Genomic DNA, 26,659 nt, shown 5'->3' on the forward strand with positions numbered 1-26,659 from the left:
AACACAAACTCAACATATTAAGAAACTAAATAAACACAGCCACAAAACTTTGTTCACCCGATAAAATTAACGATGAAATCAACAAAATAAAACAACACTTCGCCAACATCAACAAATTTCCTCAAAAATCCGTGGAAAAAAAATTATACGCACACATCTAGACCAACAACAAACAAACGACAATTAATCCCTAGATATAACAAACTATAAAACATTATACCATATATTCCCGACATCAGCGAAAAGATAACCAACACTTGGAAAAAATTTGTAACAAAACACAAAATTCCAGTAAACACCAAAGTTATTCAAAAACCAAGTACAAAATTAAAGTCCACACTATGTAAAAAACTACACTGACAAACACAACACCAATATAATTTATAAAATACAATGCAACAACTACCACGACATCTATATTGGAGAAACAAACAGAAAAAAAATGGACACTAGATTCAAAGAAGAAGAACACAAAAAAAAAAAACACACCTTGACGCGTTTCTGAACACTACAAATCAAATAGACACATAACCATAGAAAACTGCCAGATACTAAGTCGGGAAACAAATATAAACAAACGCAAAATCAAAGAAGCCCTACTTATACAAGAACTAAAACCAATATTAAACCAATATAAAGGAACACCTTTATACTTATACTAGTTAATAACCTAACATCCAATTGCAACGTCCCAACAATCCCGTACCCGTTTATACTCTCGTCCCTGAGAGATGTTTCCGGCAACGGTCAGTTGCAAACTCTCTTTGTTAACCTGAATATGACCTAGGAAGGTCGAAACGTTGCTCTCTGCTTATAAATAGAAGTGTTAATACCAATACCAGCCGTTCTGAGATAGACAAAAACTTATTTATCATATTCTTCTTTAGTCAGCAATGTTGTTTTTCTGAGATTCGTGCTAGATATAAATAAGGGCTACGTGTGGCTCTGTTGAAGCATGCTTTACTCATTATGACCGCGTGTGTGTGTTTTCTTATAGCAAAGTCACATCGGGTTATCTGTTGAGTCCACCGAGGAGAACCGTGTGTGCTTTAAAGGAGCGAAAGTGAAATTCTATTATTAGGTCCGAAAATAAATGCTTAAGGGTCGGAGGTAGATGCTGTTGACCAGGTAGTTTTATTATAATTTGTCAGTTTAAATTTAAGAACAACTATACGCAGATGTTTTTACGTGTTGTTTTGCGTGAAAACTCTAAACAAATAAGAACAGATTGGAATGAAACATACACACACAACAACACATATGTACGTTCGCAAGTATATTCGAACAATTCCTGTTTTCCAAAGAAACACTTACAGTAGTTATTAAGGCGGCCACGTAAGCTTAATTTTTTGTTTGACACATGGCGACTGTTGGATATCTGATGGCAGCTGGAGAAACTGGTTAGTGTTACATGAGTCAAGCCCACCATACGGTGAATGGGAAGAGAGAAATAGTTCCACAAAAATACTAAATGACGCTTACTGTATAAGAGAAAAAAATGACCAAGTGCTGAACGAGTGTAAACATTTTCTGAAAGATTGATTTTTGTTCACGTTATTAGACTGCAATTAGGTACTCTGTTTCTGGCACTAGTTTTTCATGACAATTAACCTCCTAGTGGAACAGTGGCATGTCTATGGACTTGAAACGCTATAAATCTGGTTTCGATACCCGTTGTGAACAGAGCATAGATAGCCCATTGTGTAGCTTTGTTTTTAACTTCAACAAACAAACATAACAGCAACGGCATGTATGAGTAAAATAACATGCTACATTAATGTAAACATTAATATTTCGACTGATAATAGGGATAACTATATAAAGAGTTTAATATTGGGTTTATTTTTAGCTCAGTTTCTATTTGCCCATTTAATAATATATTTTAAATCGTTCATAACCATAGTTTTATTTTTTCAACGAGGAACTGATCAAATAGATATTAATAATTCTATTACGGATTTTAATTAGCCATTCAATTAAATTATTTAATTATATTTAAGTTAGTCTGTGTAGCGAATTAAAATTTAAATGTTTTCTTCCCCCAGTATCAACTCAAACAATTTCATCTCAGGACATTTTACAATCGTGGTTAGCAAAATGTGTGCTTTTAAAGCTGTTTTCCCCTCGGTGGGCTCAGCAGATAGCCCGATGTGGATTTGCTAGAAGAGAATACACACGCAAGTAAAAAGCTGTTTCAATTAAACATGGGCCCGGCATGGCCAGGTGGTTAAGACATTCGACTCGTAATTTGAGGATCGTGGGTTCGAATCCCCGTCACACAAAACATGCTCACTCTTTCAGCCGTGGGGCGTTATAATTTGACAGTCAATCCCACTATTTGTTGGTAAAAGAATAGCACAAAACTTGGCGGTGGGTAGTGATGACTAACGTCCCTTCCTCTAGTATTACATGGCTAAATTAGGGACAGCTAGCGCAGATAGCCCTCGAGTAGCTTTGTGCGAAACTAAGAAAAAACTAAACGTAAACTTTTAAATATTTTGTTTCAATATTCGTGGTTGGCACATCGCAGATAACCCATTATGTACTTAACAATACAAACACAAATTTACTTTTATAATGAGTTGCCAAGCTTTACGTGTACGAAAACATGGACGAAAATATTTATTGTAATCCGACGTCAGTGTCCAAGCTGTCTATGTACCGTATGTACCGTATTTTGGAAAAACTTCTTGGCTCTGCAATTAGTTCAGTTACATCTATTATTTTATTGCACGAAGTTCAGCACATAAACATGGGTATTTAGAAGTAAGTAAAGCATAATTACTTGCCTGAGTTGTGAAGAGTACAAACTATAAAAATAGTAATCAGAAATCGGGTGCAAAAGCAATAGTTAGTTATACAATATTAAGTGTTTTGGGTTAGTTATACAGTATTAAGTGTTTTGGTTGATAGTTAAGCCGACGTTCATGATACTGAGCCCTCTACTGGCAAAATTAACCATTCACATCCAGTCTGCTCTGAACTTTAATAACAACAAACAAGTGAAATATTTACAATCTTCAGTTATTTAATTCAGAAGTTAAACTGGTGGCGGATAGGTCTGAAACGCGTTATACCTTTTGAGAATTCAAGAAATTAACAACGCTGTTGGATTTCTATCTCTTTCAGGTTCCATGTTTCTCAGCTGTTAATTTGAAGTAAGCTGTTTCTGTTGAGCTTTTTTAATAAGAAATAATTCTGGCTCTTTCAGCTTGTCTATAGGGAAACCCCTGGTGGCTGATCTTTGTTTCATACTTATAGTTACACTCCCCCTTCTGACATGTACCCCGACCGTACCGCAGTAAGTCTATGGATTTACAACGCTAATATCAGGGATTTGATTCCCTCTCGGTGGACTCAGCAGATAGTTCGATATGGCTTTGCTGTTAGAAAAAAACACGCACACATTCTAACATACGTACACATTTTCTATAGCGAATACACATTAATTATTCACAGCACATTAAATAAGATTTGACAAGAATTTTACAAATTTATATAATGAAAAATTATCTTACAATTAGATTTCGCGCAGCTTGTTTCATGAATATCGAATAAAGAACTTCGAGCTTAAGTCAGTTTGTAGATTCTGACAGCACTTCTCGACATCAGGCTTATTTGTAGAGACTTGCATTATTATAAGATTACTTTTGTATCAACATAACATTCATAAAATATTAGTGTTACGTTGAGCGTTGGGCTGTTTACGTTGATGCCAAATATTCTTATTAGGTGAAAGTTAATTACAAAGCAATGTTCCAAGTGATTAAAGTGATCCCATCTATTTTATAAATTGTACTGTTTAGGTTAAGGAAAGAACACGATTTAAACGGTTACTGAGAAAACACAGACTGTATTCTGGTCTTTTATCGAGTCAAAAAATATAATCAAATACTAAAAGAAGTCTTTACAATGAATATATCTTTTGCAAATGTTTTAAGTAACGAATCGTAAGAAGATAGATGATAAAGAATAAGTTATTCACATATTTCTAAGTGCATATTTTCTAACTGATACATACAATGAAATATTATTAAATCATATAATTATCACAATATTACGAGCACACACGTTTTAATCACTTTGTTATGCTAAAAACACTTTTCTTTATTTTATCTAAAAATGTAGCCAACAAACGAAAAATCTCTTCTCACGTAGGAAAAAAAATGTTATATTGTAGAGTTCAAGCACTGCAATAAAAAATATATTGTTTAACCACTGAAAACAGATATTTTAGTTTCTGTCACCTACGAAATTTTTATAATAATTTCAAGCAACACCATAGATTACGTTTTTCTTCCAGTGACAGTAAAATGTAGACGTTTAACTTAATGTTTTTTAATGAAATAAATTTGACCAAAGTACAGACAAAATAAATAAATACAGTTTGGGAATGTTTGAGTTTCGTTATTTTCGTAGTTACGAATCTTGAGAAGTTGCTCGTAATATCAAATATAATTTATTTAAGAAATAAGTGCGTAACATAATTTTTGTCGTATTTCAGGAAAACCAAAGGGTTTCGCTGCTTTTCCATGGAGAGTAGAGGCCTTTGAAAAAACAAGTTTGATTACATGCCCGGATAAATTATTCTGTCTTTATAGTACCTGGTTTTCGTGTTCTCAGTACTTTCGCTGCGCGGATGGAATCGCTTACTTAGTAAACTGTTCTAAAGACATGTACTTTGATCTGGAAAGAGGTATATGTGGTCCCAAGGAATACGTTGAATGTGGTAAGTTCACTGAGTTAATTATAATGAACATGGTTAGAAATTGACTAGACGTTGAATGCGGTAAGTTCACTGAGTTAATTATAATGAACATGGTTAGAAATTGACTAGACGTTGAATGCGGTAAGTTCACTGAGTTAATTATAATGAACATGGTTAGAAATTGACTAGACGCTTTATACTGTTAAATCTGAACGTACTTGTTTTACATGGTAAGTCGAACTTACATTGTTATTTTCTAACATACTTATTCAACATAGTAAGCCGACAAGATGCGTTGTGATGTTATGTTTAAAATATTCATTAAAAATGTAAGTCAACTAAATATTTGTAAGGGCATGGTGTAACATGATCATTAAACGTGATGAATCTTACCTTCCTAAGAAGAAATGTTACTGTACAACCTGTAATATAATAATTCTCGACAAGATATTTTTGTACCGCCGTGTTTCACATAGTTATTAAAAGTAATAAGTCGATTAGATGCTTTATAGTATTATAGTGTTTAATTTTCGAAATAGAGTTTGCATTATCTGTACAATAGTCATCCATATCATTGCATTCTTTCATCTTAGTGATTTATAAATGGTTATAATCGTTAATTATTTGAAAGTATTACAGTCGATAAGAAGTTAGACTTTTTAAATTTGGATTTAAACAAAAGTTTCAAGAGATGAGAATAAAAACAAAAGTTCTAGATATTCTCTATGTAGTAACTGTTAATTAATAATTAATTTGTAAAACGTAAGAAATAGATGTATTTATGTTGGCAAAAAATATTATTTAACATCACGAAAAGCATCGAATTTAAAATACGTTATCGTATCAAGGATATCATCGACTAGTTTAAAACATTTCTATTAGTTGCTCTAACATTAGACAAGTTCATAACAAGCCTTTTATGTATCCGTAGTCATAAAATAATAAGAAAGGTGCATGTTGGTTATTCAAGTAAATGTAAAAATCAGGTTCGTGAAGGAATTTTTTTTTAATTTGGTCCTCTTTTATGAAACGTGAATTGCAGAGCAGTAACTTGCGTTTGAATACCTTGAACAATTCTACGCCAACTATCATTATTTAGTAGTGAATCGAATTATCACACACAAAATGTATTTACGCTTTGTTCTCAGTTAACGGTGCTTAGTTAAGCCTGATTCATCAACGGTAAAATTATATCATCCCGGTCACACCAAACATGTTTGCCCTTTCAGCTGCGGGTGCGTTATAATGTGACAGTCAATCCCACTATTCGTTGGTAAAAGTGCAGCCCAAGAGTTGGCGGTGGGTGGTGATGAGTAGCTGTCTTCTCTCTGGTATTACACTGCTAAATTAAGGACTGCTAACGCAGATAGCCCTCGAGTAGCTTTGCGCGAAATTCAAAAACCAAAAACGAACAAATTATATCATGTCTTATGTAGATTAAATAAACTTATACTGGTGATACAAATGGACAAAATATCGTATCATTTTTAAGAGTTAAAAGAAAGATTAAAACGTTCTTTTATGAACAAATTATATCTTAATAGTTTTAATACGTTCATATTTCATTTCCAGTTTCTCGCCTTTATGAGAATATATTGGTTTGTACGGTTTAATTAGAATTCTTCCTGGGGAAAGTGATCACGTACAAGACGTAGGTATTAAAATCTGTAGAGCTTTTGACAAAATAACTGTCAACAATTTTGTTTTTAATGTAGTTTTTAGTTATATAGATACATTATTTTGATTCTGTTTCTTCCAATCCAACGGATGGCCAAAATGTATTTTTTTGCGTTGAAATTTTTAACGCCACTTGTGTGTTTTATGTCTGCGTAAGCTTTTTACAAGATTGGTAAGATACAATGTAAACACCTTGTTTTTCATCATCCAGCGTGGACTGATTGGAAGTTAGTCTACTAATAGTGTTAAGGTATTTATAAGTTACTTTATTTTTCACTGACATTATTACCGAAGGCTCAGTTCACACGTAACTTTTTCAGTCTTCTCTTGTTTTCGTTTTGTTATCATCAGTTAAGAACGTTTTCCTCCCTTTCTGATGACAATTTTCAGTAATCTGATCGGGTATTGCAATTGGTTCAAAACATTAAAGTTGTTTCCAACTGTCTTATTTTCTAGTGTCTTGGGTTGGCATATTTTGTAGACTCTTAGAAACGTTGAGGTCACAACGTTTATGCTAGAGAGGACTGTTTTTGTGTCTGTTGTGAAAATGCTTTTCCATTGTGTCTTTTAAATGTCACGAGTAGTGGGATTGGATCTACAAAATGACTGATCTGTACTTATTTCCAACCCAATCTAATCCTGATATGAAAGTTTGCGGAATAAACAAAAGCTTAAAAAAACTAAGATAGTTAATTTCCTCAATTAATGAATCGCTAAAACGTTCTATGTACAACATTTCCCAACAGATATAACAACTACAGAGGCATATAAACCAACTACAAGTCAAGTGCGGAAGACGACTCCAAATGTAGTAGTACCGACACTTCCACCAGAACCCATCTGTTTCAGATGTCCCGAACCATGTGGTCTATTTCCTGACCCTAAAGACTGTAAAAGGTTTTACTTCTGTTATACCGGTTTGTCTTTTCGCAAAGAGTGTCCATCTGGTCTCCACTTCAACGCTTTTCTTCAAACGTGCGATAAACCTGGTGAAGCTGGCTGTGGTAAGTTACTCAACACGCGAAATTTATAAAATGGAATACTTATTTCATTTATAGAAATAATAACATGAACTTGAGTTATTCAGGTGTTATATAATAGTTATATAAATAAAAACAACAACAACAGTGAATTGTAAATCATGTGGCGTTGATTTACGTACTGGGTCCATCACATTAAGATAGCTCACTGGAGAACTCAGGTTTTCCTATGATACCAGACAATGAATTAGTTAGAGAGGATTAGTTAAAAAGGCAGATCCTAATAGCAGAAGAAATATTATCTGAATAATTGACTAAACATCTTAACTATACTGTTCCTTAAAGGGATGAAACTAAGCGCTGTAGGGTAACGAATGAATAAACGATCTTCTGAAATAACATCAAGTGTTACAAAAAAGGCCCATTATAGCAAATACAATAGACTTACATGTGATGTTTATATGCTTGATTTCATGGAGAACAATATTATAACACTCTGATGGATAAAGTTCTGATTTTCTGTTGTGAAAGGGAAGGAAGTCATTTCAACGATCAGACCAGCATCAAACCAAACATGTAGTAACGACTGTTCGATGATTCGGGACACGAACGACTGCACTAAGTACAAGTTTTGTAAAGATAATAAAATCTATGAAATGACCTGTCCTCCTGGCCTGGCCTTCAACCCCAAAACAGACACTTGTGACTACGCTGATAAGGTGGAGTGCAGAGATCCAAGATGTCCAGAACCTAACGGTTTCTTTCTTCACCCAGACTCATGTTTGAAATACCTGAAATGTGAAAACTGGCAGTTAAAGATTATGAAGTGTCCAGAGGGTCTTGGGTTTAACCCTAACACCATGCGTTGCAACTGGCCTGACACCTGCGATGGTAAATATCTTTTATAATTCTAGATTTGACATAAGGCAATAGTCATTTGGTTTATTTAACTCTTTTAACAATAACACTAAAAGTAGAAAAAGGCTTAAATGTATTCTGAAAATGGCTGGTATGGGTATTAAAACTGTAGTTAAAATATAGCATAGAACAAATTTTCTACCTTCTTAGGTCATATACAGGTTAACAATGAGAGTTTGCAACTGGCCGTTGCCGGACACATGTCTTAGAGACGAGAGTGTAAACGGGTACGGGATTGTAAGGGGCGTTGTAGTTAGATGCTAGATTAATTAGTATAGGTATAAATATGTTCTTTTATATAGGTTTAAGTTTTGTTAGAGTTGTTGTTTCAGTAGGGCGTCTTTGATTTTGCGTTTGCTTCTCTCCTTAATATCTGGGTGTTTTTTTATAGTTATGTTTATTTTATTTGCAGTGTTTCAAAAATTGTGAAGGTGACTTTTTATGTTCTTTGAATCTGGTTTCCATTTTTTTACTTGTTCCTCCAATATAGAAGTCGTGACAGTTGTTGCATTGTATTTTATGAATAATGTTGGTGTTGTTTTTGTCAGTGTAGTTTTGACATAGTATGGACTTTAGTTTGTACCTAGTTTTTAAACAAACTCTTTTTGTAAACCTCAATTTGACCTAAGAAGATCAAAACGTCATTCTGTACTAAAATAAAGTGTTAATACCCATACCAGTCGTCTTGAGAATACATTTTTACTTCAAGTGGGTTTATCGTCATCACGATTTAGAAAGAGGCTTCTAAGTGGAGTCATCTATCAGCTTTATTTTTAAGGTTAAGTGTAGCGGGTCCTACACCTTAATTTGTGCATCGGTTAAAGTTTACGTTATAGCTAATCCGACATGCGGGAACAGAAAAAATAATTTCATTATTCCTACAGTCGAAAATTAATAAGTCGCCGAAATCCTGTTCGGTAGACCGCAGTACTACTATTTAACAGTGAATTCAAGTATTAGTACATGGTTATCCTTTCTTCACTACAAGTTATTTATATTTATTAAAATATTTGTTGAACTAGTGAAAGTAACGCTACTAATTTATCCAACTCGTTTCTTAAATAACTTCCTGGATGATAAAGAATTGTTGGTTACATCTGATATCAAATTTACCACATTTCACTGAGTTAGACCAGTATCGAAAATGTTTTAATGTTTATTGTTTAATTTGCACTGTTTACAGCTGGAGATTAAGTTACTTTAAATATGAAAATTCTGTTAAGAGTAACGAAGCTTAGAATGTACACTGCTAGTACAAACCATATGTATACATTCTAAGAATGGATACTACTAGTACAAATCATATGTAAACATTCTAAGAATGGACACTACTAGTACAAACCATATGTAAACATTCTAAGAATGGACACTACTAGTACAAATCATATGTAAACATTCTAAGAATGAACACTACTAGTACAAATCATATGTAAACATTCTAGGAATGGACATTACTAGTACAAACCATATGTATACATTCTAAGAATGAACACTACTAGTACAAATCATATGTATACATTCTAAGAATGGACACTACTAGTACAAACCATATGTAAACATTCTAAGAATGGACACTACTAGTACAAACCACATGTAAACATTCTTAGAATGGACACTACTAGTACAAACCACATGTAAACATTCTTAGAATGGACACTACTAGTACAAACCATATGTAAACATTCTTAGAATGGACACTACTAGTACAAACCATATGTAAACATTCTTAGAATGGACACTACTAGTACAAACCATATGTAAACATTCTAAGAATGGACACTACTAGTACAAACCATATGTAAACATTCTAAGAATGGATATTACTAGTACAAACCATATGTAAACATTCTTAGAATGGACACTACTAGTACAAACCACATGTAAACATTCTTAGAATGGACACTACTAGTACAAACCACATGTAAACATTCTTAGAATGGACACTACTAGTACAAATCATATGTATACATTTTAAGAATGGACACTACTAGTACAAATCATATGTAAACATTCTTAGAATGGACACTACTAGTACAAATCATATGTATACATTCTAAGAATGGACACTACTAGTACAAACCATATGTAAACATTCTTAGAATGGACACTACTAGTACAAACCATATGTAAACATTCTTAGAATGGACACTACTAGTACAAACCACATGTAAACATTCTAAGAATGGACACTACTAGTACAAACCATATGTAAACATTCTAAGAATGGACACTACTAGTACAAACCATATGTAAACATTCTAGGAATGGACACTACTAGTACAAACCATATGTATACATTCTAAGAATGGACACTACCAGTACAAACCATTTGTAAACATTCTAAGAATGGACACTACTAGTACAAACCATATGTAAACATTCTAAGAATGGACACTACTAGTACAAACCATATGTAAATATTCTTAGAATGGACACTACTAGTACCTTGGAAATATAATTATGAGGGTAGTACACTTACAGCTACAGAAAAAAAAGTAAAATCAGAAATGATGATACAAATACAAAATGTGGCGGGAATTGTAAAATATGAGCGAAAATACTCGTGACTGAATCATAGAATAGAATAATGTGCAATGTGTTCTCACGTGAGTCCATCGTATTTCCTAACTAATGTATTAATTTTTAGTTTTACCTCTTTTGTCAAGTGAACCCTACATTTTTGTTATAAAAATACTTTTTATAAACAAACTGGATTCGTCTTTTCTCCGGTTAATCACCACATGAACAAATTTCTATTTGTTAAAATAGAGGTTTTATGTTATAAGATTGAATTTTTCCGTTTACTTTACTAGAGAAAGTCATAAAGCCACTCATTGTGTACCCAGCCAAGAAAGAATGTCCGTGTTATTGTTGTGCTATTGCTGACCCTAACGACTGCAGCAAGTTTACACTTTGTATCAATGGTCATGCCATTGAAGAAAAATGTTCCGATGGACTTCTTTTCAACCCTAAGAGTGAGAACTGTGATTATGCAAAGAATGTAAACTGTGACCGAACATGTGATAGGGACTGTGATGACAAGCCAACAGTGCCACCTGGTAACCATTGCAAGAAACCATCCGGGTTCTTTCCTTACCCAACTAAATGCAACCTCTTCATCCATTGCTCCAACACTATCCCTGACATCAAGGAATGTCCAAGTATTCTTCACTTTAACCCTAGATACAGAGTCTGTGATTGGCCCTGGAATACAGGCTGTGGTAAGTTGATATAAAACACTAGTTCATTAGAGAAGAAAAAATAACAACATCTAGTCATGTTCAAAGATTTTTTTGATTTCTCTTAAAATGTTGGAAACTAAAATGTTCACAATTTCAGATAAAATGCGCTACCAGTATTTATTATGCTATTTCGCACATGTAATTAACAATAACTAAACTCTTTTATTTTTATTCACATGTACCTCTGTGTGACTGCTTGCACCCTATATTTTTCAATTTTTCCTTTTGGTTATTAGAATTCTATCATTTAGATTTCACTACATAATGTGCAGTATTAAAGTACTTTATTCGTTAATCGCTACAGAGATGTGTGGATAAATTCCTGCTAGAAGAATGATTGATTTTACACAATTATTTTATGTTTTAATATCTACACAGCAGATTTCTAAAATTTATGCATGTGCTCGACGTAATCATAGGAAGCAACACCACAGAACCTGAACCAGAACCAGAAATACCTGATGACAAAGTGACCTGCGACTGTGACTGTTGCTTTTTACCTGTGAAAGGAAACTGTGCAGCCTACATCCGATGTGAAGGTGGAGTCGCCTACCGTGGTAAATGTCCTGGTAGTTTAGTCTTTAACAAAGATGTGGAAAACTGTGATCTACCAGAAAATGTCATCTGTGAAGATAAGCCGAAAGATCCGAATTACAACTGTACTTCAGAGTTTGGTCTTTTTCCTTACCCCAATGACTGTGAGAAATTCATTCAGTGCTATCATTGGATACCACACGTGAGGAACTGTCTTGATAAACTACACTTTAACCCGTCAATAAAGGTCTGTGATTGGCCGAACAAAGACGGATGTGATGGTAAGTCTCTTAAACATTTGTTTAATAAGAATAATGTACTGTTCTTTAACGTTTCATGATTTAGTAACATATGAACTGTAGTTGATTTACGGTAATAATAAAAACTATACTAACAAAACAAGAAGGTCACATAACATTATCAAATGATTTTAGACTTATTATGTAAAAATCCACTTTTACTTACTGGGCATAGTTTTTGGTAAGAAGTACCAGAAATTTAAAGTTTATAATTAGAGGTGGGTAAGTTGAATTGGTATAATGTATTTTACCTGTCTATACTTTTAAACTTTGTAATTCAGTAGAACATAATGAGAAATACGTAATGGTCCAACTAATTCTGGCACACGTGTCTCCTCAAATCAGTTAAATATTTTATTGTAAACTCATAATACAATGTTTTGTATCAGTAGCAATCAGAACATCATACGTTATATATATTATACTATATAAATACGTCATTATTGTATATAATTAAGTAATTAACAGCAAAACTTCGTGATTTCTATTCTATTGTTAGAAACAAGTCTAGTTTTAAAACAGAGCAAGAAAAAGGCACTATTAACATGTTGGATTATCCAGTTCCATCAATAAATCAAGTCAGTACTATGTTAATATTTGGTTAAAGTTATATGAAATAAGTCATGCACCTTATGGGAAGCCATCCATACTTGTCTTTATTACATCAATTCACAAAATAATCACACAAAATAGTTGACGAAAACATTTTTACATCTTTTATACAGGGACGTGTGTGGTGTAATAAATCTTTATTTTCAGGAATTGTACCAACAAAACCTTCTAAACCTGACGGAACATGTGACCTGTGTGAATGTTGTTTTATCCCTGACGATAAGGACTGTTCAGCCTTCACCCGGTGTGAAAACGGAAAATCTTACAAAGACCGCTGTTCCCCTGGTCTCTTGTTCAACCCAAAGACGGAGAACTGTGACTATGAGGACAATGTTGACTGTGAGAAGCCAAACGTTTGTAAGTTTATTGATTGCTGTGGAGATTTCTATGCCAAGTCTCAGTGTGTTTGCTCTAATAATTATGATATATTAGGGTTACAAGCTTGCTTGACAGTTTGACAGCTAACACATAGCTGTATTAGACAGATAAATAATTTGCTGTACAGAGTATAACGTATAATTACAGAAGGAATTGGTGCTTGGTTTCTCCTTTAATTTTCAGGTCGATATTTTACTGAGATGGTGAACTGATCTGTTATTGTTCCGAACAGATACTACAACTACAGTCCAAGAAACAACAACAGTTTCAAGAGTCATTTCGACTGTACCACCGACGCTTCCACCAGAACCCATCTGTTTCAGGTGTCCTGAACAATGTGGTCTATTTCCTGACCCTAAAGACTGTAAAAGGTTTTACTTCTGTTATACCGGTTTGTCTTTTCGCAAAGAGTGTCCATCTGGTCTTCACTTCAACGCTTTTCTTCAAACGTGCGATAAACCTGGTGAAGCTGGCTGTGGTAAGTTACTCAATATAATTTAGCCTTAAAGTAATTTAAGAGCATATCTATATAAATATAACAGAACTGCAGTTGTGTGTTCATGTTGACGGATCTTTACCAAAATTGGTACAAAGGTTCATTGGGTACATGCATCAGTACATACAAATTTTCAGTTTTACGTCTTTCGTTTTTAACCACTATTTTGTCCCTTGTTGATAGACCATCACCAGATTTGGCATGAATGTTTGTTGGATGCATGAGGAGATATATTCAATATTGCGATTTACATTTCGTTTTATTACAGTTTTTTTGCGTTTACTTTACAAGTATATATAAATGGGAAGCAACTTTTCATGTCCTAAGATAACCTTTCATTTGTCATGAATTCATATAACTTTCGTTCTGGTATATATGTATAATGATTTTTTTACTGTTATTAAGTGAAGTTGTAAAGTATTATTGTACAGTAACAATACCTTCTATGCATTAGCTGAAAAATGTTTTAAATAAAAGAGTGAATGATTTTTACTATGGTTATTCTGGTTGATTCAATCATTTCGATTGAAAATGTTGCACGTACAAAGATTATGAAATACTTCATACACTGGGGGCGCGGCATGGCCAGGTAGTTAAGGCACTCGACTCGTAATCTGAGGGTACTCGGGTTCAAATTCCTGTCACACCAAACATGCTCGCCTTTTTAGCCATGTGAGCGTTATTATGTGACTGTCAATCCCACTATTCGTTGGTAAAAGAGTAGCCCAAGAGTTGGCGGTGGGTGATGATGACTAGCTGCCTTCTCTCTAGTCTTACACTGCAAAATTAGGGACGGCTAGCGTAGATAGCCCTCTTGAAGCTTTGCGCGAAATTCAAAAACAAACCTACACTTTCCCAGTGTATTTAACAAAATAGACGTAACGTGTATATATGTATCTAACTATGTATGTGTCCAAAATGGTTTCTACTCGTAATTCTGTAGGTGATATAGGACACCGAAGCTAAGCATCGGGCATTATTTTGTAGAACAACAACAAAGATAAAATTTCAAATAACACTTAAAGTAGACCAATAGCAATGTTGACTGTAAGAAGTGAAATACTTGTAACTTTATTAATCTTTCTGGAGTTTTCTATCTCAAAATTCAATGAATAAAGTTTTGTATCTTTTTACATTGGTAACAATAACAACATATTAACATAATAACATAATAACAACATATTAACATAATAACATAATAACAACATATTAACATAATAACAACATAATAATACTAAACTGCTCTCTCGAAAATCTTGACGTCTGACTCATGACTGTAGTAGATGCATAAAGAATTTGATGTATAAAGTACAACTTGCACTGATATAAGATATCGTGTTAGAAACGTGTTAGTGTAAAACATTTTTTCACGAACATGTGCACCCAAAGTAAACTCATTATTTTAATTCTATAATGAAACGAGTTTACATTATAATAGTAACATGATATATAATTGCAAAACGCTGACCCTGAGTTTCTTGAGCAGTTTTTCATCTCGAAGTTAATAATATGTCGATGAACCAAGACTCTCTGAAGATTTAGTTTTTGCAGTAATTTCTTTTGTGGATTATGAACTTCTCTGTTATTTACTACAGTCACAGTGGAAGCCACTTCAGTAGCAGGAAGTTTGATTTGCTGTTCTTATTCATACTACGAACTGGTAACATCTGCTTGTGTCATTGCTTTTGAGGTGATATGAAGAGTGAACCTTTCATGTTTAACACGTTACTAGAACAGTTTTTATTAGGTTTTGTCACTTGTGCATAAAATTGTTTATTGACATCTGGTCATGATGTTTAATCTTTACCTGACATGTATAGCTTTCGTACATTGTATGTTGTATCATATCCTAAGTCTACTGTACATTTATTTTTCTCTTTATGGTTGTAAAACGAAGCTACGATACTCGTTGAGTTCAATACATATGAAAACCTTTAACTTCACATCATTTCACTTGCATCAGCAACTTTCCTAAGTTTCTCATAGGTACATGTTCTATACGAATGAAAGATATATTTAATGAGAAATTTGTTTTGTACCACTATCTTCAGGACAGCCCTAACGACATGTGAAGTTTGTATTACATGTGAGTTGTTGAAAATGTACAAGAAGTTTTATGTGATGTATAGACGTGAATACGGATGTTTCTCACAACCTAAACATTCTGTTTGTTAGAATACCGACAAATATGATTCATTTAATAGGATCCATATACAGTTAAGTGGATCATATTACTTAGCCTAGTTTAAGCACAGTGATTTGTTGTACGAGTAAAGCTAAGTGAATGAATACTGTTACTAATAGTATTGGTAAAAAGGCATCAATGTTAATAGTTTGGGTGATTTTACAAAATACTATGTCACTCTCCTTCTAATAATTTGTTTATTATAATTACTCAGTAAGTGGAATTTAAACCATAGTAGTTAGTCAGGTGTATGGAAGAAATGCAGATACGTCCAAAAAGTTTGGTCGTTTTACTTGCTCTGTATATGACTTTGTTATGGAGCTTACCAGAATAAGAAATGGATCTACTGTGACATTTGCATGATGTCACGTATCATATTATCATCGTATTTCTAGTATAGTGAACAAAGTGACAATTACATGTAAGGTTAAGCATTTTTTATTTGTAACGTTTTGATATTTCTAAAGGGAAAACAGTCAGTACAACCATGAGACCAGCATCAAACCAAACATGTAGTAACGACTGTTCGATGATTCGGGATACCAACGACTGCTTTAAGTACAAGTTTTGTAAGGATAAAAAAATCTACGAAATGACCTGTCCGCCCGACTTGGCATTCAATCCTAAAACGGACACTTGTGATGATGCTGATAAGGTGGATTGCAGAGATCCAAGATGTCCAGAACCTAACGGTTTCTTTCCTCACCCAGACTCATGTCTGAAATACCTGAAATGTGAAAACTGGCAGTTAAAGATTATGAAGTGCCCAGAGGGTCTTGGGTTTAACCCTAACACCAGGTGCTGCAACTGGCCAGATACTTGCGATGGTAAGTGGTACATTTAAGTCTAACAGTTGAGATAATTTTTCTATATTTATTTATTTTTAACCTAAAACTATCCACGAATCAGTTGATTAGGATACAAGATGATTGTATAAAACTCTTGTGTTATCAAAACCTCGTAATAAATGGGAGAATGTTTTGATTATGACGAAATGCATCAAAAATATTATATTGATAAAGGACATGAGTCTTATTAACGTTTGAAGGTAATTTTGGGTGAATAACATACCGTTTCCACTATAATTCATTGTTTACATTGGTTTAAAGACAAGTCATTGCTGAGGTTTCGAAAAAGAATATAACAGATATTGTTTATTTTGACAGAAGAAGTTAAAAGACCACTCATTGTGTACCCTGCCAAGAAAGAGTGTCCGTGTTATTGTTGTGCTATTGCTGACCCTAACGACTGTAGCAAGTTTATACTTTGTGTCAATGGCCATGCTCTTGAACAAAAATGTTCCGATGGACTTCTTTTCAACCCTAAGAGTGAGAACTGTGATTATGCAAAGAATGTAAATTGTGACCGAACATGTGATAAGGACTGTGATGACAAGCCAACAGTGCCACCTGGTAACCATTGCAAGAAACCGTCCGGTCTTTTTCCTCATCCTACTAAATGCAACCTCTTCATCCATTGCTCCAACAATATCCCTGACATCAAGGAATGTCCAAGTATTCTTCACTTTAACCCCAGACTCAGAGTCTGTGATTGGCCATGGATTGCAGGCTGTGGTGAGTAATGTGTATTGAAAGTTCAAATAAGTTTATAGATCACAAAGTAAATTTAAATCCCTTTGTATTCTTGTAGATTTTACCGGAGATCTTACAATGCTATTTAAATCAATCGTTTTCGTTTTATGAAATATTTTAAAGTTTTTTATTGTCTAAATGTTCTTATTACTCCAAACCTTATTGAGATGGAATTAAATTATTTTGAGTGCTAATTTCTATGCCATTGTACCTGTTAAACATTAGATGGCTATAGTTAAAGGATTAATATAGTAACTCTATAACATTTGTATCAGTCTCGTAGAACATTTTGTTATATGGTAGTTTGGTTTCATCTAATTGCAGGAAACAACACCAACATCACAAGACCAGATCCAGAACCAGAAATACCTGATGATAAAGTAACCTGTGACTGTGACTGTTGCTTTTTACCCGTGAAGGGTGACTGTGCGGCCTATATTCGATGTGAAGGGGGTATCGCTTATCATGGTAGATGCCGTGGTAATTTACTTTTTAACAGAGATGTGGAAAATTGTGATCTGCCAGAAAATGTTATCTGTGAAGATAAGCCGAAAGACCCGAATTGCAACTGTACTTCAGAGTTTGGCCTATTTCCTCATCCTAAAGACTGTGGGAAATTCATTCAGTGCTCTCACTGGATACCGCACGTGAGGAACTGTCCTGATAAACTACACTTTAACCCGTCAATAAAGGTCTGTGATTGGCCGAACAAAGACGGATGTGATGGTAAGTCTCTTAAACATTTGTTTAATAAGAATAATGTACTGTTCTGTAACGTTTCATGATTTAGTAACATTTGAACTGTAGTTGATTTACGGTAATAATAGAAAGTATACTAACAAAACAAGAAGGTCACATGACATTATCAAATGATTTTAGACTTATTATGTAAAAATCCACTTTTACCTACTGGGCATAGTTTTTGGTAAGAAGTACCAGAAATTTAGAGTTTATAATTAAAGGTGGGTAAGTTGAATTGGTATAATGTATTTTACCTGTCTATACTTTTAAACTTTGTAATTCAGTAGAACATAATGAGAAATACGTAATGGTCCAACTAATTCTGGCACACGTGTCTCCTCAAGTCAGTTAAATACTTTATTGTAAACTCATAATACAATGTTTTGTATCAGTAGCAATCAGAACATCATACGTTATATATATATTATACAATATAAATACGTCATTATTGTATATAATTAAGCAATTAACAGCAAAACTTCGTGATTTCTATTCTATTGTTAGAAACAAGTCTAGTTTTAAAACAGAACAAGAAAAAGGCACTGTTAACATATTGGATTATCCAGTTCCATCAATAAATCAAGTCAGTACTATGTTAATATTTGGTTAAAGTTATATGAAATAAGTCATCCACCTTATGGGAAGCCATCCATACTTGTCTTTATTACATCAATTCACAAAATAATCACACAAAATAGTTGACGAAAACATTTTTACATCTTTTATACAGGGACGTGTGTGGTGTAATAAATCTTTATTTTCAGGAATTGTACCAACAAAACCTTCTAAGCCTGACGGAACATGTGACCTGTGTGAATGTTGTTTTATCCCTGACGATAAGGACTGCGCAGCCTTCACCCGGTGTGAAAACGGAAAATCTTACAAAGACCGCTGTTCCCCTGGTCTCTTGTTCAACCCAAAGACGGAGAACTGTGATTATGAGGACAATGTTGACTGTGAGAAGCCAAAAGTTTGTAAGTTTATTGATTGCTGTGGAGATTTCTATGCCAAGTCTCAGTGTGTTTGCTCTAATAATTATGATATATTAGGGTTACAAGCTTGCTTGACAGTTTGACAGCTAACACATAGCTGTATTAGACAGATAAATAATTTGCTGTACAGAGTATAACGTATAATTACAGAAGGAATTGGTGCTTGGTTTCTCCTTTAATTTTCAGGTCGATATTTTACGGAAATGGTGAACTAATCTGTTATTGTTCCGAACAGATACTACAACTACAGTCCAAGAAACAACAACAGTTTCAAGAGTCATTTCGACTGTACCACCGACGCTTCCACCAGAACCCATCTGTTTCAGGTGTCCTGAACAATGTGGTCTATTTCCTGACCCTAAAGACTGTAAAAGGTTTTACTTCTGTTATACCGGTTTGTCTTTTCGCAAAGAGTGTCCATCTGGTCTCCACTTCAACGCTTTTCGTCAAACGTGCGATAAACCTGTTGAAGCCGGCTGTGGTAAGTTATGAACATAAACAAATTATAATCATTGTTTCTGTAACCGTCGTTAACCTGTATCACCTAAAAATATAGATAAGTAAATGTGAATGTAAATAATTTGACTTTTCCTCCACTGTTTGTTTTTCTTTCAAAAAGTGGTTATTTCTACACTTTTATTTCAACTTGCAATCGACTTTACTGGCTGTGATAACTGACTTTGTATATATATATATACTCTATAAAAACTTATGTTAATGTCTTTAAATAAACCAGATGATTCAGCTTGAGTAGAAAATTTGTTTTAATAGCTGTAAGAATAGGATAGAAATACAGCTTTAAGTAGCGGAAACTTGCAACAGGAGAATATGGTGTTAGGTCTTTAAGTTTGGCCTAGAAACATTTGTTTCGGTATTGTAAATAGAAGTAACTGCTGAGCTTCAAATATTGATTGGGGTCATTTTCTTTTAGAAATTAGAAGAGAAGAACCTGTTTTAATGGTCCTAAGAGGTAAACTGTGAGCTTATAAGAAAAATAATATGTATAGATATATATTTCAATGAAGTTACATAAGTAAACAAAATCATGAAAAAGGACTGCGTTAGAAACAGCAAATTCCAACCTATGATTAATTATATGATTACCATAAATTTTATCCAAAACAAATAACGTTAAAATTTAAAAAAATAAACAAAATATGCTGCATTTTCAAAAATTGATTCTCGGGTAAAAGCTACAATGTGGGATTATAAAATGTATCCTAGGTTTTGGAGGTGACTGAAGAAGTAGAACACACTCTGTGGTGGGAATACACCATCTATAAGTCTTAACCTCCAATTTGGTAGTCTCACATAAGAAATAGACACAATTAGACGAGAAATTATGAGAGCGATGTGTGTGTGTGGTCACACCCACAATACACCACATCTGTATCTCTCTTCACTGTCTGCAGACAGTTGTGATAAGGAGACTGCTCTCTCGAGTTAAAATAAGAATAAGGAAAAGATAAATAGAAAATAAGGAAATAAAGTACTACCATTTGAAGATAAATAAGATAAAACTTTTTGAAGTTAGCAATTCTGTCCCAAATATGGTAGAGGCACTAATGAAAACGACATTGAACCATATCAATATACTAAGTTTACTATGGTGTCGTGGTGCTTTTATATGCGGTTCAAGGTGTACATCCGCATAAAGTAGTGATAAGTACTAAAGTATCCCTCTTGTAAATAACACACAATGTGTCTTACAGCTTGTTTCTTTGGCCTGAAAACACACTACAATATGTCTTGATTTTCCAGTTGCTTAAGGTATACGACGGTTGAACGGATATATTGTTGATATAGCTTATGCACTGGTGATTTGTGCTACTTTTTCAGACGGGAATCCTTTTTGATTATGTTAGGTACTGTTACCTCGGGCACAGGTTTTTACCACTGTATTTTGTATTGTTGAATTCTCACCTGTTACTAGACACCGCACTTTGATATTCATGGCTGATGCTGCAAGTTGACACGTAATCCGTTGTTTTCCAGTATCGTTAAATAAAAATGATAGTCTCATCTTGGAAATCTAACGTCCTAATTGGAAGAGAACTTTATGGTTGAGTGTATGAATAATTTAAATTTGAAAGGGCTATTACATAACCTTTTAAAACAAATGAATTTAAGGTGATATAACACTATCTTCTTACCTTCAAATTACTAAAATGCAGTTCAGACACATACTGTATAAGTAAGATTTTATACCAGCACCAGGCACCACTTGACGCCTTCAGATTCATTTAAATATAATGTACTCCACCTTTTGTAGGAAGTTAGGTTTAAGAGCGATATCTGTATCAGGCTTAGAATTCAAAATATTGATATAAACATAGGATTTTCTTTGACTAATTTTGATTTTCCTAAAGGAAAAACAGTCAGTACAACCATGAGACCAGCATCAAACCAAACATGTAGTAACGGCTGTTCGATGATTCGGGACACGAACGACTGCACTAAGTACAAATTTTGTAAAGATAATAAAATCTATGAAATGACCTGTCCTCCTGGCCTGGCCTTCAACCCCAAAACAGACACTTGTGACTACGCTGATAAGGTGGATTGCAGAGATCCAAGATGTCCAGAACCTAACGGTTTCTTTCCTCACCCAGACTCATGTCTGAAATACCTAAAATGTGAAAACTGGCAGTTAAAGATTATGAAGTGCCCAGAGGGTCTTGGGTTTAACCCTAACACCAGGTGCTGCAACTGGCCAGATACTTGCGATGGTAAGTGGTACATTTAAGTCTAACAGTTGAGATAATTTTTCTATATTTATTTATTTTTAACCTAAAACTATCCACGAATCAGTTGATTAGAATACTAGATCATTGTATAAAACTCTTGTGTTATCAAAACCTCGTAATAAATGAAAGAATGTTTTGATTATGACGAAATGCATCAAAAATATTATATTGATAAAGGACATGAGTCTTATTAACGTTTGAAGGTAATTTTGGGTGAATAACATACCGTTTCCACTATAATTCATTGTTTACATTGGTTTAAATACAAATAATTGCTGAGGTTTCGAAAAAGAATATTACAGATATTGTTTATTTTGACAGAAGAAGTTAAAAGACCACTCATTGTGTACCCTGCCAAGAAAGAGTGTCCGTGTTATTGTTGTGCTATTGCTGACCCTAACGACTGTAGGAAGTTTATACTTTGTGTCAATGGCCATGCTCTTGAACAAAAATGTTCCGATGGACTTCTTTTCAACCCTAAGAGTGAGAACTGTGATTATGCAAAGAATGTAAATTGTGACCGAACATGTGATAAGGACTGTGATGACAAGCCAACAGTGCCACCTGGTAACCATTGCAAGAAACCGTCCGGTCTTTTTCCTCATCCTACTAAATGCAACCTCTTTATCCATTGCTCCAACAATATCCCTGATATCAAGGAATGTCCAAGTATTCTTCACTTTAATCCCAGACTCAGAGTCTGTGATTGGCCATGGATTGCAGGCTGTGGTGAGTGATGTGTATTGAAAGTTCAAATAAGTTTATTGACCACACAGTAAATTTAAATCCCTTTGTATTCTTGTAGGTTTTACCGGAGGTCTTACAATGCTATTTAGATCAATTTTTTTATTTGCATATTTCAAAGTTTTCAATGTCCAAATGTTTTATGACTTAAACTTATTGAGATGCAATTAAATTATTTTGCGTGTTAATTTGAAGGCGATTTTACCTGTTTAAGATTAGATGGCTGTAGTTAAAGGATTAATATAGTAACTCTATAACATTTGTATCAGTCTCGTAGAACATTTTGTTATATGGTAGTTTGGTTTCATCTATTTACAGGAAACAACACCAACATAACAAAACCAGATCCAGAACCAGAAATACCTGATGATAAAGTAACCTGTGACTGTGACTGTTGCTTTTTACCCGTGAAGGGTGACTGTGCGGCCTATATTCGATGTGAAGGGGGTATCGCTTATCATGGTAGATGCCGTGGTAATTTACTTTTTAACAGAGATGTGGAAAACTGTGATCTGCCAGAAAATGTTCTCTGTGAAGATAAGCCGAAAGACCCGAATTACAACTGTACTTCTGAGTTTGGCCTATTTCCTCATCCTAAAGACTGTGGGAAGTTCATTCAATGCTCCCATTGGATACCACATGTGATGAACTGTCCTAGTAAACTTCACTTTAACCCGGCAATAAAGGTTTGTGATTGGCCGAACAAAGATGGATGTGATGGTAAGTTTCTTAAATAGCTGTATGAGGTGGTAAGAGTTGTGCTTTCGTGTTGGTGAAACATTTAAACAAATTACAATAATCAACTTCATACTGATACCGCCTTTAGGAGTTATTAGTTCGAAACGTTCAAGCTACAACATTTTTATTGTTGCTAGGAAAATCATGTGAACTAAATTATTTTTATTTATCCATTAAGTTAATTATTTCTAATTATTGTTTTTGTGTACATTATTGTTAAGTTACTTTTGCCCAAGCAACAGTATTGATTTTACAAAAGTATTGTTTGTATGTTTAGTAGTGTTCTAATAGAGAATTGGATTATGCCGGTCCCCCAGTAATCTTTTTTATTTTTACCATTTACAAATTTTATAGTAAGGAAGAATACAGATGTTGTACCACAACTGTTACAAGCAGTAATTTAAAAAATAATGAATCTAATTTGGTTTCTTCTATATATTCAGTCACAAGTTTTTTCCTGTTGTTTTCAATACAATAAGTTTATTATAATTTATGAAAACCGTTCTTATTTGAACTGGTTATTGATACCCCTAAAACTGGTTCACTAACATTGTCAATGATACAAACATTTCATATTATTTGGTGAGGTGTAGGGGGATTTATTTTCATAATATTTTGCAGTAGAAATCATGTTGATCTATTATAAAACAGTAATGTAATACATGCCCTGGGTAAAGGCTTTTGTCATAGTTGCTGTATAAACATTAAAACCATTATATGCCATATCGTGAAGTCTCTTGAACAACATTTTATTCTATCATAAATCGCTTACTATTGGGTAATATAAGACATTGAACTTGTTTATTTAGGCACCTTAAATAAGGTAAAATAATGGTAAACACAGAACTGTGCAAGAAAACGTCAAATTATGTGTTATTAAATGGAGAAAAGGAGGCACCTGCTTTCGCAGTGATTTTGAATAGGTCATATAACGATTGTAGTCATGTCTCTGGATTTATTATCTATATTCAAAGCTCTTGTTAATACACAATAGAATTTATAAACTAATAATGTTTTGTTCTTTCTACAATGATGGCGTTATTATGTGTATAGGAATTATTCCAACAAAACCTCCCAAACCTGACGGAATATGTGACCTGTGTGAATGTTGTTTTATCCCTGACGACAAGGACTGTGCAGCCTTCACTCGGTGTGAAAACGGAAAATCTTACAAGGAACGCTGTCCTTCTGGACTCTTGTTCAACCCCAGTATCGAGAACTGTGACTTCGAGGAGAATGTTGACTGTGAGAAAACAGGAACGTGTCCGGAACCATGCGGAATATTTCCTTATCAGGATTGCGCCAAGTTCATGCACTGTGATAATAATTTTGCTACAATCAAGGACTGTCCGGCAGGACTACATTTCAATCCTACCCTGAAGTCATGTGATCTGCCTGAAAGAGCTGGTTGTGGTAGGTTATCAAACAATTCTAAATTTGGAAGGGTATACTCAGTGAATTATTAAATTATTCCGAAATAGGGTGGGCGTAATCGGTGAATTATTAAACAGTTCTGAATATGGAAGGATAAAATCAGTGAATTATTAAACAGTTCTGAATATGGAAGGATAAAATCAGTGAATTATTAAACAGTTCTGAATATGAAAGGATAAAATCAGTGAATTATTAAACAGTTCTGAATATGGAATGATAAAATCAGTGAATTATTAAACAGTTCTGAATATGGAAGGATAAAATCAGTGAATTATTAAACAGTTCTAAATATGAAAGGATAAAATCAGTGAATTATTAAACAGTTCTGAATATGGAAGGATAAAATCAGTGAATTATTAAACAGTTCTGAATATGGAAGGATAAAATCAGTGAATTATTAAACAGTTCTGTCGATTCTTGAGCAACAAATGAATAATGGTGTTTCACTTGCTTTTTATGTTTCTTGGTTCTATGAATTTCGTATTTGAAAAAAGAAAACATCTATTTCGTAAATGTCAAGATTTTTCTTTATAAAAATTAGTTCAATAAAATATGTGAAAATATTTTTACGATAACAAATCGTTTAGCTCGTACTAAATGAATCAAACAACAACAGAGTACTAATTTTGATCATGTTGTCTTTAAAATAGTTTGGTTATAAGGATTTGATCTGTTTTGAATTTTCACGCAAAGCTACTCGAGGGCTATCTACGCTACCTGTTCCTAATTTAGCAGTGTAAGACTAAAGAGAAAGCAACTAGTCATCACCACCCACCGTCAACTCTTAGGCTACTCTTTTACCAACGAATAGTGGGATTAACTGTCACATTATAACGCTCACATGGCTGAAAGGGCGAGCATGTTTGGTGTGATGGAAATTCGAACTCGCGACCCTGAGATTACGAGTTGAGTGCCTTAACCACTCAATCCCACTATTTGTTGATAAAAGAGTAGTTTAAGAATTGGCAGTGGGTGGTCATGACTAGCCGCCTTCCCTCTAGTCTTACACTGCTAAATTAGGGACGGCAGATAGCCCTCGTTTAGCTTTGCGCGAAATTCAAAAACAAACAAGCAAACAAACCGGTATGGTTAAAATGGTTAATTTTAACTTACATCCGTAACAAACATTTTTTATACTTATTGTACTCGGTGACACAAATTATAATTTGTTGTTTATTTGTAACAACTACAATAACAGATTTTACACCTTTAGCAGCATTTAAAAACAAACTTTGTACTTATCACAATTACACGTAAGCCATGCTTATTAGAACCATATTTTATACATTTTATACTTAGCAAGTTTCCGGCTGGGACAGTGGTAAGTCTTCCGATTTACAACACTAAAATGAGGGTTTTGATTCCCCTCGATGAATACAGCAGATAGCTCGATGTAGCTTTGCTAAACCACACACACAGATAGTTAGCAAACACTCTGTACGTGTTCTGTGTGTTTTATCATTTATCTGATTTAAAGGAAGTGGTGGTGTAGAATATTAAATCTTAATTGTAAGATGATTTTAGCCAGAGGCAAGTGTTTTATATATATGTTTTACAGTTATGTAAAACACAAATATACATGTAATATTATAAACGCTGTTTTTCCTTTAAAATGCTCTTCAGTTGTAAAAAGAAAAGTCCG

At 33.9% G+C, this 26,659-nt stretch overlaps 1 protein-coding gene across 3 annotated transcripts in view; it reads left to right on the top strand.

Annotated features, from left to right (window-relative positions):
• LOC143227818 (uncharacterized) overlaps positions 1–26,659 on the top strand; it is a 43,203-nt gene that overhangs the window by 10,264 nt on the left and 6,280 nt on the right. The window contains exons 3-18 of one of the 3 annotated variants that reach the window (XM_076459081.1): positions 4,505–4,729; positions 7,132–7,389; positions 7,897–8,256; positions 11,097–11,504; positions 11,945–12,340; positions 13,118–13,327; positions 13,581–13,826; positions 16,497–16,856; positions 17,196–17,603; positions 17,946–18,347; positions 19,127–19,336; positions 19,590–19,835; positions 21,724–22,083; positions 22,423–22,830; positions 23,164–23,565; positions 24,637–24,996. In XM_076459081.1, the coding sequence (XP_076315196.1) occupies positions 4,505–4,729; positions 7,132–7,389; positions 7,897–8,256; positions 11,097–11,504; positions 11,945–12,340; positions 13,118–13,327; positions 13,581–13,826; positions 16,497–16,856; positions 17,196–17,603; positions 17,946–18,347; positions 19,127–19,336; positions 19,590–19,835; positions 21,724–22,083; positions 22,423–22,830; positions 23,164–23,565; positions 24,637–24,996 (5,259 nt within the window). The remainder of the gene's footprint in view (positions 1–4,504; positions 4,730–7,131; positions 7,390–7,896; positions 8,257–11,096; positions 11,505–11,944; positions 12,341–13,117; positions 13,328–13,580; positions 13,827–16,496; positions 16,857–17,195; positions 17,604–17,945; positions 18,348–19,126; positions 19,337–19,589; positions 19,836–21,723; positions 22,084–22,422; positions 22,831–23,163; positions 23,566–24,636; positions 24,997–26,659) is intronic. The other 2 variants (XM_076459084.1, XM_076459088.1) reach the window with 2 other exon arrangements.

The sequence above is a fragment of the Tachypleus tridentatus genome, chromosome 1 (assembly GCF_004210375.1).
Source record: "Tachypleus tridentatus isolate NWPU-2018 chromosome 1, ASM421037v1, whole genome shotgun sequence".
Classification (NCBI taxonomy): domain Eukaryota; kingdom Metazoa; phylum Arthropoda; class Merostomata; order Xiphosura; family Limulidae; genus Tachypleus; species Tachypleus tridentatus.